The sequence below is a fragment of the Malania oleifera genome, chromosome 11 (genome assembly GCF_029873635.1).
Source record: "Malania oleifera isolate guangnan ecotype guangnan chromosome 11, ASM2987363v1, whole genome shotgun sequence".
Lineage (NCBI taxonomy): Eukaryota > Viridiplantae > Streptophyta > Magnoliopsida > Santalales > Ximeniaceae > Malania > Malania oleifera.
Genome location: NC_080427.1, coordinates 45975054 through 45992646, shown reverse-complemented (window position 1 = coordinate 45992646; position 17593 = coordinate 45975054). Strand labels below are relative to the sequence as shown.

The 17593-nt window shown below is 36.8% G+C and overlaps 1 protein-coding gene across 1 annotated transcript; it reads left to right on the top strand.

The window, feature by feature from the left end:
• Window positions 1-8076: 8076 nt before the first annotated feature.
• On the top strand, window positions 8077-14210 carry LOC131167760 (uncharacterized). Its single transcript, XM_058126640.1, has 7 exons — window positions 8077-8548; window positions 10757-10919; window positions 11453-11653; window positions 11729-11974; window positions 12544-12691; window positions 13020-13251; window positions 13341-14210. Exons 1-7 carry the CDS (start codon window positions 8218-8220, stop codon window positions 13679-13681), a joined length of 1662 nt encoding a protein of 553 aa, XP_057982623.1. The 5' UTR covers window positions 8077-8217; the 3' UTR covers window positions 13682-14210.
• Window positions 14211-17593: the final 3383 nt, after the last annotated feature.

Sequence of the window (17593 nt, the reverse complement as noted above, 5' to 3'; positions counted from 1 at the left end):
ACTGGTAGCAGAGAACTGGGTTTAGGGCATAGAGGATATACTGACAGTCCTATCTTGTACATACAAGCAGAGGGTGTTATTTGCCACATTTAAGATGATTGGGGAAGCAAAGCGCTGGTGGAGGTCAGTGAGATTACTGGAGGAGCAGAGACCGGACCCTATAGCGATGATGTAGAGTCGCTTTAGGGAGATTTTTTTCGAGTGGTACTTTCCCGCTACGATCAGGAGTGCAAAGGCATAAGAGTTTTTGTATCCAACACAAAGGCCTTTGACGGTGTAGCAGTATGCAGCGAGATTCGTTGAGCTGTCTTGGTTCGTCCCGTATCTAGTACCAGATGAGGATAAGAAGGCAATGAAGTTTGAGGAGGGCCTGAGGTAGAACCTGCATGAGCAGGTGGTAGGTTTCTGAGCTTAGACCTTCTCAGAAATAGTGGATAGGGCTATAGTGATTGAGAGCGGCCTACAGAGAGGCGTAGCAGCACAGAGCTAGAGGAAGAGGCCCGCGCCTTCTGATTTTCAGGCAGGGTCTAGTCGAGGGCCATGGAAGAGATATAATAGTAGAGGGGGACGACGACAGGGAAGAGGAGATCGAGCAGTACAGGGCATACAGATACCCCCTCCTTGTCCCAGAAGTTTGAGGAGGCACCCAGGAGAGTGCCGAGCGAGGGAGGTGTTCTGCTATCAGTGCCACCAGCTTAGGCATATTGCGAGAAACTGTCAGGCACCACCAGCGATAGCGACTGCTCCTCGACCATATAGAGGAGGCTATCAGGCATCTCAAGGTGAACAGTAGAGGAATACTGCTCCGGTATGAGTTTATGCACTGACGCCGAGAGATGTTGAGGCGGCAAAAGATGTGGTGAAATGTAATGTTTTAATACTGTCATTTAAAGTTATTATCTTATTTGATTCTGGGGCGACTCATTCTTTTATCGCTCAATAATGTGTTAAGTTGTGTGGGTTTGAGCCTTAGTAGTTAGATATTAGTTTGTTTGTTACTACGCCAACTGGGGCTGTAGGGATATGTAGAAAGGTACTCAGAGACTGTCCAGTGGGTATTTAGGGGAGGTCTTTGTCAGCTAATCTGATGGTTTTAGACATGCATGGGTTTGACGTAATCTTGGGAATGGACTGGCTAGATGCCCACTATGCCAACATTGATTGCCATCAGAGAGAGGTAGTGTTCATACCTCTAGAGGGGCAGGAGTACAGATTCGTGGGATCACGTGTGCGCATCCCACCTCAGTTACTGTCAGCTATTCAGACACGTAGATTGCTATCCGAAGGCTGTCAAGAATATTTAGCCCGTGTGAAGGCAGTATCGGAATGGGAGCTGAGGGTGGAGGATATCCCAATGGTGAGGGATTTTCCTGATGTATTCCCCGAGGATTTGTCAGGACTACGTTCTGATCGTGAGGTAGAGTTTGTTATTGATTTGGTTTTGGGGACAACGTCGATTTCGAAGGCGCCCTATAGAATGGCATCGACAGAGCTAAAACAATTTAAAGAGCAGTTGTAGGAACTGTTAGATAAAGGGTTTATTTGTCATAGTGTGTCGCCCTGGGGAGCACTGATTTTGTTTGTGAGAAAGAAGGATGGGTCAATGAGGTTGTGCATCGACTACCAGGAAATAAACAAAGTAACTATCAAGAATAAATACCCGCTTCCGCGTATCGATAATTTATTTGATCAGTTATAGGGGACACAGATCTTTTCGAAGATAAACTTACGCTCCGGGTACCATCAAGTGAAAGTCAGGGCGGAAGATGTTTCAAAGATGACATTTAGAACATGATATGGACACTATGAATTTCTTGTTATGCCATTTGGGTTGACGAATGCTCCTACAGTGTTTATAGATTTGATGAATAAGGTCTTTCACTAGTATTTTGATCAGTTTGTGGTAGTATTTATTGATGATATAATGGTGTATTTGAAAAGCTTAAAGGAGCATGAGGAACATCTGAGGATAATGTTTCAGGTGCTGAGAGAAAAGAATTTGTATGCGAATCTCAAGAAGTATGAGTTTTGGTTTGAACAAGTTACCTTCCTTGGACACGTTATATCCAGGGGTGGTATTTCTGTTGATCCAAGTAAGATTGAGGAGATAGTAGACTGGGTACGACCAAAGAACGTGCACGAGATCAAGAGTTTCCTAAGATTGGCTAGGTACTACCGCAGGTTTGTTGAGGGCTTCTTTAGATTGTCAGACCCATTAACCAGAATGACCAGGAAGGGGGTGAAGTTTGAGTGGTTTGATGAATGTGAATAGAGCTTTTGGAAATTAAAGCAACGACTCATCACTGCGCCTGTGTTGATGATTCCTTCAGGAGAAGAGGGGTTAATAATTTATAGTGATGCGTCCCATAAAGGGCTCGGATTAGTGTTGATGCAACGAGGGAAAGTGATAGCCTATGCCTCATGAGAATTGAAATAATATGAGAAGAACTACCCTACCCACGATCTAGAATTGGTAGCGGTTGTTTACGTGCTAAAGATTTGGAGGCACTATCTATATAGGGGTAGGTGTGAGATATTTACTAACCATAAGAGCTTAAAATATTTCTTCATGCATAAGGAATTAAATATGAGGCAGAGGAGATAGCTGAAGCTAATAAAGGATTACGACTGCACTATCAGCTACCACCCAGGATAGGTTAATGTGGTCACTGATGCTTTAAGTCGAAAATCAGTGGATTCATCTATGTCTGCAGTGGAGATTCAGCATCTGATCTAGATGGATTTAGAAAGGCTCGGTGTGGAGCTGGTAGAGGGTGATCACCAGGCGTTTATTGCTGACTTAGTTTTGCAGCCAACTTTACAGAAAAGAATTAAAGTAGCTTAAAGGAATGATGCAGAACTAGTAGAACTTATAGGAAGGTACAAGATGGTCAGGAAACAGAATTTAGCATCTCAGATGATGGAGCCTTAACGTTCCGTACCAGGTTATGCGTTCCTGCCGACCTTGAGATCAAAAAGGTTATTCTGGAGGAAGCACATCGGTCGCTGTATACTATCCTATACATCCAGGTAGCACTAAAATGTACAGGGATCTTTGAGAGTCCTTCTGGTGGAGCAACATGAAGAGGGAGATAGCCTAGTATGTGGATCAGCGTTTGACGTGCCAGCAAGTGAAGGCTGAGTACCAAAGACTGGCAGGATCATTGCAGCCACTCCACATTCTTGAGTGGAAGCGGGAGCATATAGCGATGGCGATAGATTTTGTTACAGGATTACCGCCGGCATTGTGTGGACAGGACGCTGTCTAGGTAGTGATGGATCGACTAATGAAGACTACCCACTTTTTTCCGATTAGAGTTAGCTACTCCATTGACAGATTGACTGAGTTATATATTTAGGAGATAGTTAGGCTCCATGGCGTCCCATTGTCCATAGTTTCAAACAGAGACCAACGGTTCACATCTCGTTTTTAGAAGAGTTTGCAAAAGGTCATAGGTTCTCAGTTGTGGTTCAATACAATTTTTCATCCTCAGGCAGATAGGCAGATGGAGAAGACAATACAGATTTTGGAGGATATGCTGCGAGCATGTGTGCTGGACTTTGGAGGTCGTTGGATGCAGTATTTGCCACTGGTCGAGTTTGCGTATAACAACAGTTATTAGGCCAGCATTGGGATGACACTATATGAGGCACTATATGGGAGGAGGTGCCGATCCCCGTTATATTGGGATGAGATTGGAAAGAGACAAATATTGGGGCCAAAGCTGATACAACAGACTCATGATAAAGTCAGACTCATCAGAGACAAGATTAGGACAGCATAGAGCTGGCAGAAGAGTTACACAGATACTCGCCGACGAGAACTGGAGTTTGACGTAGGAGATCACGTATTCCTGAAGGTGGCACCAATGAGGGGAGTTATGAGATTTTAGAGGAAGAGTAAGTTGAGCCCCAGGTATATTGGACCATTCGAGATTCTTGAAAAAGTGGGTCCAATTGCCTATTTATTGGCATTACTACCGGTCCTATCAAGGATCCATGACGTATTCCACGTTTTTATGCTGAGGAAATACGTCTCAAACCCCTCCTATGTGATTAGCTATGAAACACTGGAGTTGAGTGATACCTTAGCTTATGAGGAAGTGCCAGTGCAAATTATTGACTGGAAGGAGCAGAAGCTACGCACGAAGAAGATTCCACTGGTAAAAGTTTTATAGCGCAACCATGCCATTGAGGAGGCTTCTTGGGAACTGGAGGATTAGATCCATCAGAGATACCCACATTTATTCGGTGGAGTTTAGAGCTGAGCCAGTTAGAATAAAAAGAATAATATTATGTATTTTTATTTGTATAGTGTAACGTAGGATAGATAGAGTTTCTAGTTTTGGAACATGAATGGTTTTGAGAGAATTTTGAATAGTTGTAATCTCCCATAACCCTCTTTGTATCCACGGTGTTTCTCCGCCATAAGTGAGAGTAATTAATAAAATTGAAAGTGTTTTCTCTAAGGATGGGAAACATACGAATAGTAAATTTTGAGAATGAAATTTTTATAAGGAGGGGAGAATGTAATAACCCAAAAAATGACTATACAAGATTAGTGGGGTGATTCCCAAAAATATAAAAAATATAAAATATAAAAAATATAAAATATAAAATGAAATGAAATGAAATTTAAAAAAGAACAAAATTAATTAAATTTTAATTTTAATTTTATATTTATTAAATAAATAAATATTATTAATTATTAATTATTAATTATTATTATTATTATTACAAACAATCATTCTTGAAGCTTCAACAAGCTTTCAGAATTAATTTGGAATCTTGAGATCTGCGCACGAGTAGCCCCCCCCTCTGAACTTCTCTCTCTCTCTCCTCTCGTTCTGTCTCCCTCTCTCCTCAGTTTCGTGACGGATTCTCGCTTGTTCGGAATTTTAGAAGATATCGCTGGACTCCATTTTCCGCTGCCGCCATTTCTACCAGAGCATATTGGTTGTAGGAGCGGTGTAGACATATCTCCTAGGTAAGCTAATTTCTCCTTTTTCCTTAATTTCTTACAAATTATAAGCCTAATCGACGATTGGACACCACCACGATAATTTATGGATAATTCTCTACAAGTCTACTAGAACAGAATTCTTATGGGGTCGTCGTAGACATAACCCTAAATTTGAATTTGGGATAAGGGGGTTATTAAGGGGCTTATTAGTATTTAATTAGGGTTGATTTGGGAATGCTAGAATATTGAGCATCTGAGGTTGAAATAGAATTTTTGAAATTTAGGGTCCGGGTGAGTGTCGCGGGTGTAATTTTGAGACCCGTATACATAATTCAGAAAATTAAGTGAGGGTGTTAAATAATAGTTTAAATATTAATTTGGAGTATATGGAGCCTAGGGAAGGTTAGATGAGTATTATTTTGTGAAAATGAGTTAATTAATCTGGGGAAAATGCAAATTGTAGGAGTTGAGTTTCGAGCACCAATGGCGTAGGATTTGGTTTTAACAAGACTCTCAGTAAGTCAGGCAAGGAAAATAAATTATAACAGTATTTTTAGAATTACTGTTTTATATTAATATGTGAAAGTGAGCATATGGTATTTTGTCTGGAAATTATTATGATATAAATATTAGATAAATTGTGTGGCATTTAAGTAATATTAAATTGTGATATTTTGGAGTGTGAAATTAATATATTATGAATATTAGATGAAAACTATGTAGTTTATGATGTATATTGAAAAAATGTGAAATATAATAATGAGTAATTTTTGAGAAAATATTGAAATAGGAATTATTGTTGTGATTAGTGGAAAATAATGAAATATGGTATTTATATGTGTGTAAAAATGATTTGCATGAAAAATGAAATTTTGCAAATTACTTAAATGAGTATTTTGAGAAATATTGAAATACGTGAAACACGATATATACTATTATGAGATGATGAAATGTGCACAGAAAACGATGAGAACATTTATATTGAGATGAATTGAGATATACTAATATGAGAATAATGATGTATATTGATATGGAAATACTAAAATGTAAAAATGAGAAATATGAATACTGCAATATGGAATTGAAATATGATTGATGAAATGGCAATACCGCATAATGATTGCGGGTATGTGGTAATGAACCATGATAGATGGTTGTGATATTGAGCACAGTACCGTTGCTAGTGGTGTAGTGTAACCACACAAACTCTTAGAGCGTGTGGCGTGACAGTCGACTTAGTCATTTTGTAGAGTTGTTAGGCCCCTTGAGTCCGAATCAGGGCTATAGGCCAGCCAATCGTATTACAAACGCGATATGTGATATGATATTTTTATCTAACCAGGTCGGCTAACCGCTATTAGATCCATCCTTTGGGCCGCACAACCTTGACTATGAGGGGAAGCATGATGTGAAAAGAAAGATCCTCAGGGTGGTCATGAGTTATAGATACGATGTTAGTATTTGATACCAAGGGTACTCATAAGCCAAAAAGTAAAATGGAAACGGAAAGTAAAAGAATGACAAAATGGGTTAAAATGAGAAATGAAAGAAATAATGGAAATTGAGAAATAGAGAATGGTAAAATTGAGAAATGGAACTGTATGAGTTAATAACATAAATAATTGAGGTGAAGTGAAACTCTCCGCCTGAGAGCTTACCGAGTAAGGTGAGTGCCCTGATAGGTATCAGATGTGGTCATACCTGACTGCATAACGTGTTAGGGCAAAGGGAAGCTACCTGTATGGGCGGGTAATCTTCGCTATTCTTAGGAACTTCGCGAGTAAATATGTGTTGAAAATGATTGAATTTGAGAAATGATTTTAAAGCTTATAAAAGCTTGTGTTGTATATTTATATGAATATGAGAATATGTTTATTAGTGTATTTTTCTCGGATGAAATATTGATTTGAAAAGTAAACTGTGTTATAACTGAACTCATATGGCCACACATTATAAATAATTTATTCCTTCTTACTGAGATGTGTCTCACCCAAATTATCTAAAATTTTCAGGGAATAGGGATAGACCAGGTGATAGAACTCCGTGATCATAAGGAGCAGGGACCTTGGCACACAAGGTGAGTTTTTGGACTAAGGGAGGTGTAATTCCCCTAGAGTTGAGTTGTTTTGAGTTTGTGATGGTGATGTATTTATATGTATGTTGATACTTTAGGTATTGTATTATGACTGCTATGTATATACCGTCTTCCGCTGTTAGGTTGTATAAATTAAATAACTTTTTACCTTGTACCTAATGCGGGTCGGGTTATATGAATGGTAATAGGATTGTTGACGTGGTCGATTTATGGATGTTGTTAATGACGAGTGATTATTTATTTATTATTGTCTAAAAAAAATTTGTACGAAAATCGTGGCATCACAATACTATAGTTTTTTAATGAATAACTTTAAAAGGGATTAACTTGTGGCTTTGATGATTCTAAGGTCACGGGTTCGATTCCACCTTGAAAGTTTACTCCGATAAATTACCAAGGGTGCGTTAATGGATGAACGAATTTCACCCCCCAAGTTTGGTGCCGCACCATAGTGTCACAAGTGATGTGATGGTTGTTGGGTTATTTAAAAAAAAAAAAAAAAAACTTTCGAAGGGACTAATAAAAAAATTTGTTTAAAGTTGTAAAATTTTTTTGGCCTCTCATATAAAAAATAAATTGTCAAAAAGAAAATTGATCTTAAATCTTGGTTTAAAAAATCCTATGGCACCTAAAAACAGTAACATAAAAAAATTTGGGCTTTTCAATAAATATAATCAATATGCTATTAATATGTAAAATTTGAAATAGCTAACGACATCACATGATAAAACCCAAATCCATACTTCAAACATTACAATAAAGTTTAGTTTAAAAAAAATTATTATGTTGTATTTGGAGTATGAATTTTAGGACCTAATTTGTATTTATATAAATTAAAATTAAATTTAATATAATCTTATTCATCATTTTATATAAATTCAAATTTGAAACTTGGCATCACTTGCTGTTAGAGCCCAATCAGGGATAGCCCGATACTTCGGCGGTCCAACGAACTTCGGCCCATCACCGACCCATTGGGCTCATCTTAATCACCCCGCCCGCCTGGATTCGACCGCTTCTCCACCTCAAAGCCTCAAAAGCAGAGAGAAGACAGAAGAGAGAGAAAAGAAAAGAAAATCGAGAGAGAGAGGAAAAGTAGAATCGCGTTTCTCGTCTGCATCTCTATCTCAGAAGTTCAAGTCCCGACGGATTCTGAAGAATGAGGAACTCTTCTGGATCTCGCAGCAGACTACAGTCCGTGCACATTTTCATTATTGTGTGTGGGATGTTCACCGGTGTTGGCCTGTTAATGCTTGCTCTCAGGCCCATCGATCTCCCTGCCGGCTTTAATTTTCCTATTAAGCTCGAAAAACCTGTTGCAGGGGCAAATGCAAGCGTCGGCTTCGGATTAGCGCCGCATCTGAATGAGAGAAAAAAAGGATCCCGTTCGTGCGCGACGGTCGAAGAGATGGGAAAGGGTTTTGGCGGAGGGTTTCAGAAGGAGAATCTCAGAGTTAGAGAAGTGATTCGTCATCACTTTGATATACACGGTACTGTAGATCCTCTCTCTCCCTCTCTCTCTCTCTGTGCGCTTTCTGTTCATTGTTTATGTTATCGTATTTTGGAGTTTCTCTGTATTGGATTTAACTGTATGCGGCCATTTTAATGTAAGTGATTTGTATGCCACATTTTGTTTCAGACCAGGAGAGAAATGTTTGGCTAATCCATCGAGTGAAAATGAGTTGATAAACATTCCATTCCCGTCTTGTTCTCCAAAAGGAATCTGTGCGCTAATGTTAAATAGGAGTAGTCGTTCACACAAAAAAAAAGGGCTCTGACTGAATTTCCAAAAATTTATACCAGCTACGAACCTAGCAACAGTATTTCTTTTGCGGTGGGGAAGAGGCTATGCTGAAAAAATAAAAAATATGGTGGCTCAATGGGGGCAACTCTCTTGTATTTTGAATTAGAATGGTCAGTGATCAAGTAAAGGATAAACGTATGGGAGCTGAACATCCAGTGTCTAAGAAGCATGTTGCTTGGAAACGGACATGATAATGTTCACACAGGTAGTTAGCATGCATTGGAATTCTTAGCTGTAGTTAAGCTATAATTGAAACAAGATTAGTCACTGAGGAAACGGGCATCTAAAATGAATGCCAATAGCATATTGGGACAATGGCGTGGCTAATGGCTGTAGTTGAAAATGTTTTAATATCATCCTTTATGAAGATTAGTACATTTTAGCATCTGCAATGAAAGAATAGGTTTCTATTTCTGGAAAAGATGGGGCAAAATGTATCAATGGGATGCAGTACAAATAAGTTGTTGCAGGCATGTGTCTCTTTAAGCCTGCAATATGGCAGTCAATAAATTTTTTTTTTCCCTAAAACAAAATAATTTTGGTTGGAGTTGGAGAAGAGATAGCACTATAGGTGAGGCTAACTCTCAAAAATAAAAATAAAAATAAAAATAAAAATAAAAATAAAAATAAATAAATAAAATAAAAGGAAACAATGCTTCAATAGAGAGGAAAGTCCTAACTTATGGTGCTGGGACTGGAACAGGTTTAAATACCTTGAAGTGTGGTTGTGTCACTTTTCAATGATTGAATTCAACTTCTAGTCTTGGAATGGAGCTTAGATTAGAAATTTGTTACACAACTAAATGAACCTTTTGGGTCAGGTACTCTAGTGAGCCTTCATTGTTAGATGGACTTCCATTATCGTTAACTTTGAGCTGGGGCTCTGTGCTTGAGTACGACAGTATCTTTCATGGAATTATTCCTAGGAAACAATTCAATGATATCAACATCTACTATCTTACTCTGTTATTATATTTTGAGGAGATCCTATTTGACTGTTACAGCTCTTCATAGAATATTGGAAATTTATTAGAACTCCTAAATAGAATCTAGAACTGTATAGTTGTGGCTTAAAATGATGTGGAAACTACTAATGGACTAAATTGGTACATAAATTTTTATGAGGATTGCTTTCTTGTGACTCTCTTCCCCGTCTGTCTCTCTCTCTATAGGAACTTGCTCTAGAAGCTAATGCAGTGCAGAAAAAGAAGTTGGACAATGGATGGACCCTTGTTAGAGGCTGGTTTAGAAGAATTGGATTAATGAATTACTGGGGCTTAGCCCATTTAGGAGTAACTAATTAGGATTATGTTTACATGGACCTTGCTTTTAATTTAGATGTCTTAGGAGGGTGGTTTTATCTAATAAGGGCGGGGGTTGGATCAATGGTAAGATTGCTACTTTGTGACCAGTGTTGGTCATGGGTTCAAGTCCTAGGAAACAACCTTTTTAAATAAAAGTAGGACTTAGGCTGCATACACTATGACGACCCTCCAATTACCCTGATAAAGCGGGGAGCCTTGTGCCTAGGGATGCCATCTAGGGGGGGGGGCTTTCATTTAATCAGTTAAGAAATTATATAGGTTGGATTATTGTAGGGAGTTTGGTGAAAAACCTCGATACTCATCTTCTTTCTCCTCCTCTCTCTTTAGCCTCCCCTTTCTTTCCTTTTTGGTGCTACATTGTAACAACATTTTACTTATTATTGTGGGGAGTTTGGTGAAAAACATGTACACTCGTCTTCTTTCTTCTCCTCTATCTTTTGTCTCCCCTTTTCTCTCCTCTTTGGTGCTACATTGTAGCAACATTTACTTTGTAGTAAAAATCAGTGCTCCATTCAGAAACAGTTTTGAGAGTCAGATGCTCACATGGTCACATCTGCTTCCCATTTCAGGTGCTCCAAGAGTTCGAAGCCTTCCTCCGGAACAATTTTGCAGGCATGGTTTTGTGATAGGAAAAGCATCAGAAGCAGGTTTTGGAAATGAAATGTACAAGATCTTAAGTGCTGCAGCACTGAGTGTCATGTTAAACCGTTCACTGATCATCGGGCAAACCAGGCACATTGGTTCTATCTCAAGCCTTTCTGTTATATATTTGCAGTCTCATTTTTTTATTTTTTATTTAAAAAAAAAATAATAACAGTGTAAACCATCCACAATGCTAGTTTGATGGTTCACTAGCAAAAATTGCATCTGGGCAGTTTTTGTTTGCTCTTCAAGAGCCATATTTTTGCTAGATCAGAGGTTAGAAATTGCATGCACCAAATGCTCATTGTTGGTTCAAATACCTTGTTTGGGGTTTGAAAGTTAAAGGGGATTTTTGGGTGGGTGGCCCTATGGGGATGGTGGTCAAAGCACATGTTTCCAAGAATTAAAGCACACTGTTGGTTTTTCAATGGGATTATATGTTCCACAATGAGCATAAAATTTAAAATAGCACATTACCTTTAGCATGTTTTCCCCTATTTCTGTCCAGGCAGGTTTTACAAAATGGAACTGCATAATAGAGCTTAGCTAGGTAGAGATATGATTTGAAAACTACAGTCATCAATTCTTTATATGTGCTCTAATTGTTGCCTTTTTTTTTTCAGGGGCAAATTTCCTTTTGAGGATTTCATTTCTTATACCAACCTTTCCTTTACCTTAAAAGAAGTCAAGCATTTGTGGAGACATAATGGTTGTGTGAAAAAATATGGAAGGCGTCTTGTTATAAGGATCGATGATTTCCAGAAACCAGAACGAACTAATGTGCTTTGTGACAATTGGAGGGAGTGGAAGCATCCTATCGTATGGTAAAATGAGAAGTTTTTTTTTTAATAATTGTTTTTTTAGGCATTTTCAAATGATTATTAACCTTAGGGCAGCAGGTTCCAAGGTGCAACGGATGCTGTGGCAGCTCAATTTTTCTTGAAGAATGTACACCCTGTGATGAGGAATGTTGCTTTTGAATTATTTGGAAGGCCAGAACTTCTCCAGCCCAGGCCTAATGTATTTGGGGAGCTGATGAGAGTCCTTGTATCTCCTTCAAAAACTGTTGAAGAAGCAGTGAATTGGGCTCTTGGTGGCAAGCTTGACCCTGACATTTCATTGCACATGAGGATGCTTATGAACAGGTATTGCAAGTATACAACTTTTGTCTGGCTTGGAAAATAATGATGTTTGATGATTTGTCGTGGATGCAGAATCTTAGGAAAAGCTGGTGGGTCTTTACGAATTTAATATACTTGATTTTTGGGAAGCCTAAAATACTTAAGCACCCAGCGCAAGCTGTAATCTTTTTATCGTAAATATAGTGAATTATATCCATTCTGTGGTTGACAAAAATTGCAATCAGGATGCCTGTTTTCTATCACTAAAGTTTCTTGCTTTTACATGAAATGGAAAATGTCAACAGAAGTTATGCAAGGGCATGTTTGGAAAAAAATAAAAATGGAAATGGAATTATGGGGTTTTATTTTCTCTGTGATTTGAGCACAGGAGTGCGTTTTATTAGTACAAAGCGACTGAACAAAAAATGGTAATCACTGAAGATAATGGTTTAACTTTTGAAACTTGATCTCATAAGGAAAACATGTGATGAACATATTTGAAATGCTATCAAAAGAAAACAATGCCTTGTTTAACCCAGCAGAAACACTGTTCATGATGATTATGACGCACATTCTTGTGCCATATATTTCAGGTCTGTAAGAGCAGTACAGGCAGCATTGAGCTGCATCAGAAAAGCCCTGCGCAAACTACGACGGGCATCAAAACCCAAATTAGTTCTGGTTTCTGATACGCCATCCGTCATAAAAAGTATCACCCCATATGTAAAGGAATTTGCGGAGGTAAATTTACTTGGCGTGGTGATTCAATGCAAATGCGTGACTTTAACCAATAAAAGCATTTGGCGACTTCCGAACATCAATGAAAAAAAAGAGGAGCTGATGTCTTCTTCTCATTTTCCCCGAACTTACAACTTGCGATGTTTTGTTGAATGTGGCAAATTCTTTGGTTGAAGTCACAATTACATGAAATTATTTGTTGATTCAATCTATTCTTAAACTGTGGACCTGAGGCAGGCTTTCAAACCCAAAATGTCAAGTCATATATGGTCATGTTACCTTCATGGAAATTCTTTTCCCATTTGCTTCTAATTCATTTGTTCCTCCCCAGGTTCTTCATTTTGATTATGAACATTTCAGAGGAAACACATCTCATGAAATTAATGGATCACTTAATTCAGATTTTAGAACAAAGGATTGGGGCCCTGCACCCAGATGGGTTGCATTTGTCGACTTCTTTCTTGCATCGCGTGCAAAACATGCAGTTGTTTCTGGGGCTCATAGACGCGTCGGAACCACTTATGCTCAGTTAATCGCAGCACTGGCTGCAGCACAAAATCTTGGTACCTTTCTACACGTTCTAGTCATCTATCATTTTCCTCTTGAAAGCCCTGTGTGAGTTACTAACTTTTTTTTACCTCCTTTTTTTCAGGGAAGAATTCTCCCAATGATTCTAGTTTCTGGTTCTTCAGCAGCTTCCAAAGCAATTTACTGTCAGAAGGTTTGAAGAATCAGATTGGATGGGGACATGTCTGGAACAGACATGCAGGTCCATTAAGCTGCCCAAACCAGCCCAATCAATGTGCTCTCACTCCCCTTCTCCCTCCTGCATGGTGGGATGGGCTTTGGCAATCCCCCATTCCACGCGACATCCGAAGGTTAGAAGCTTATGGCGTCAAACTCTCTGGTTTTGGCACGTTCGATGAAAATCATCTTCGATCTCATTGTACTACAAGGAAAACTATTGTGAAGACATTGCCAATTATACAATAGTAACCGTGTTTGGGAGCTACATTTTTGGATTCTGGATTTGGAATTTGTATAGGTTTGAACAAAACACAATAAAAAATTGTATTAGGTGTTATCCAAATCCACAAAATTCAATTCTAAAGCAAAGCCGTGCTCCCAAACACAACCTGACTGTTGAGATTAGACTGTATTCATGCATTGTTTTTGTGTTCGGAGGAGGTTTCAGTATATACAGTTAAGGTCTAGTGTATTTCATATTCTGTAATCTCTTCCATTTGGCCTCTGGTGGTGAGGGTATTCAAAGTTGCTAGACTGCCCTTTGTATGTGAAAAGAATTGAGCTGCAGGCACACGGAGCACAGACAAAGTTCATGCACGAAACCAGTGTATTATTAGGAGGAGAAAATTTTGGACAATTTAATTTTACTATGTATTAGATCAGGCCATACAAAGTGTTAGTGTATTTTAATATTATTATTTTATCTTGGAAAAGAAGATGTATATTATTATTTTATCTTGGAAAAATGAAGATATATCTTGAATTTGGTTATGGTCATTTATTCATATATCTCTTAAATGCACAAGGTTAATCAGATGAATGTATCTTGAATCTAGGGTTGTATCTACTTAATATATACATAACTTATTTATTAAGTACATAGAAAATGAAAGGTCATTTTCTGCCTATAAATAGGCACTTGAGGCATTAGCACAAGATAAAATTGATTATTTTCATTCTTCTTTTATCATTCTTCTTTTGATTCTAGAGAGTTTGACAAGTAAAGAAAAGTGTTTTTTTTGTGGAACTTTATATTTCTTTGTTTGCGTAGAATTGGAGAGAATCATACGATTCAGATCGGACTGTTGTATCATCGGGAAGACAAGTCTTGAGAAAATCTATTACAATAATTATGCATAATGTAGGCGTGCTCTTCATTGAACTTTTACTTAGTGAACAATAATTTTTACTCTAGAGTAAGTAGTGGTTTCAGACTTGAACTATGACTACTTAAGGGAAATAATGTATTGCTGTTCATACAATCATTCAGGTATTGATGTGAGCTTTAATAGCTAGCACGTTTTGACCTTGTGCTAATCCCGGTTTCATGAGCATATTTAAGAATAATCTCAATTCTCATAGAGAGTGACCCCACTTATGCTCACTGTAACGATCTAAAATTCCATACCACTTTTTTTTTATAATATGTAAAATATACTGATTATAATTTTACTCTAATACTCCTGAAATCACCTATACATCGGAAAACATAAAGTCATGCATCCATAATTACAGTATCAGAATCCAGTATTAACTCAAAACATACATACATAATCATACATTATCCCAACACCTTCTACCCAACACTCCTGAATACTACTCAAAAATACAATCCCTTGATAACACTTACCCTTTAGACAGGTAGTGTAAACAACCTCTCTACCTGCGAGCCTGATTCGATCGTCTAGCTGGATCACCTAAAAAATGTTAATTTATTGGGATGAAACAACGCTTAGTAAAAAGAAATATGTTATTACTAGTGTGAGGCAACTGAGTCAACATAAATAATTTACTGATAAATAACTAAACTGAGATATCATGTAAATAATGTGCAACTAACACCTACTTTGCTTAAAATACAATTGTATTATCTGAGTTTTCTATTTATCCATATCGATAAGAATATAATATATCTGCTATTTTTCTGTAAATCCGTACATATATAAATAACTGAGAAATATTCCTGAAAATCTGTATGTCATGATTTAACCCATCATGACAGGGTTATGAGGCTCGTAGGCTGGACTTAACTCTGATTGACCTATCAGGATAAGCCACTTGAATACTCTACCAATTCTCAGTTCGGCTTTTATTACAATCTCTCCAAAGGCACGGTACTGGTATCTACCTCGTCGAACCGGCCTCCTTAACCCAGAATACTGGGGAGTCTGCAATCTCTCCATAGACACGGTTGACGGAATCCACTCACTATCTGAGATATGTGGTTACACTCTGATATGAAAATAACAATAGTACCGTGTTTTGTTGACTGAATCTATCTGAAATAATTCATTAGAGATCTGATACTGTATGATACTAATATATATAATTATCTTACTATTTCATTATGATTTCAAAATAACCATAACACTATAAATCTGATCTAAAATGCTAAAATATCTTACTGAAATAACTGTAATATCTAATTGAAATATTTGACTGAATAATCTGTAATATCTAATTGAATAATCTGTAATGTCTGAGTGTTATGTTTTTGGAAATGATTACATTCTGTAAATACTGTAAAATATCTGTCTGTATAATATCTATAAAATATCTGTCTAATAAATATCTGTCTGTATAATATTTGTCTGTAAAATATATTTGTCTGTATAATATCTGATTATAAAATATATTTGTCTATATATACATTGTAATTCATAATTCTGTAAAATCTAGTAAAACTTGTTTCTATACAAAAAACACTGTAAATCATGATATTCTAAAAAACTATATAAACTTTGTACTAAACAAATATCTACTCAGGTCACACAAATAATAAAACTCATGTTCTGGAATCTGTAAAACTATATAATTTATACTCTATACCTTAATAAACAAATACTATAATTTACTAATAATATTTTTGAATTTACTAGCATAACATATTTTCCTTACCTTGACTAACTAAACTCGTCTACCGATTCTAACTCAAACCTACGACATTCATAATTCCATTTCCCTGAAAATGTCATATATATATATTCCTGTCAAATAACTAAATTCCCAAAATAATCTCACACTCACATTTCTCAAATTATAAACTATTCATTTTCTTACCTGGATTCTTGAGAACACCCACTAAAAACCTAACCTGCTTGTCGTATATATACCAACCCTGAATTGTATAAAATCTCAATTTTTCAATTTAATCTCAAAAATACATTCATATCTAAGCTTATACTTTCAATAAATTAATAACCAATCAAAAAATACTCAAATAACACCCTTACCTGATTTCCTAAACTATGCTTGCAAGGATTTAAAAATTATACCCACGATGCTCACCCGAATCTTGAATTCAATAACCTTAATTTAATTAAATTAACCCTAAATAAAATATTATTTAACATTTCCTAGACTCATAAATTCTAATAAACATTTAAACTTTCAAATATAACCAATTTACTTAATTTCTAAAATCTCACTCTCGTTTTAGAGTGGTACTTAAGATACCCAAATTGAAATTTTACTACAACCAAAACAACGACGATCGAGACTAGAACCCCGTGGTGGTGCTCGATCATTGATTTAGTTGAAGACCTAAGGAGAAATTGAGAAAAGAGAAGGAATATACCTTTTCCCAAGAGTGGTGTATACGCTACTCCTACGACAAATCCGTTTTGGTAGAAACATCGGTGGTAAGGAATGGAGTCTAGTGGTATTTTCAGTTTTTCAATTGATCAAATATTTATCGAGAAATTGAGGAGAGAGAGAGTAGGATGGAGGAGTGAGAGATGAGAGCTCACAGGCTCTCTCTAATTCTTTAGATTGAAAAGAATTTGAAGCTTCTTAAGAAGCTTTTCCTCTTTTTTTTTTTCCTCTTTTTTTTTTTTCCTTTACTTACTTTAACATAATGTCATAATATTATTTACTTATATATATATATATATATATATATATATATATAATCATCATTTTACCTAATTTAATTAAATCAATTTAATAATAATTAATTAATAATGATAATAATAATAATTTATTCATTTATTATTATTATTATTACTTTGAAATCACTATATCCTCCTGTAATAATTATTTTTTGGGCATTACACTCACATAGGTGAAATCTGTTAAGGCTACTCCTGCAACTCTAACACTCCACTCGTAAGAGATACAAATTATCATTAAGAGTTTTAAAACTCAACCTCCTCCATT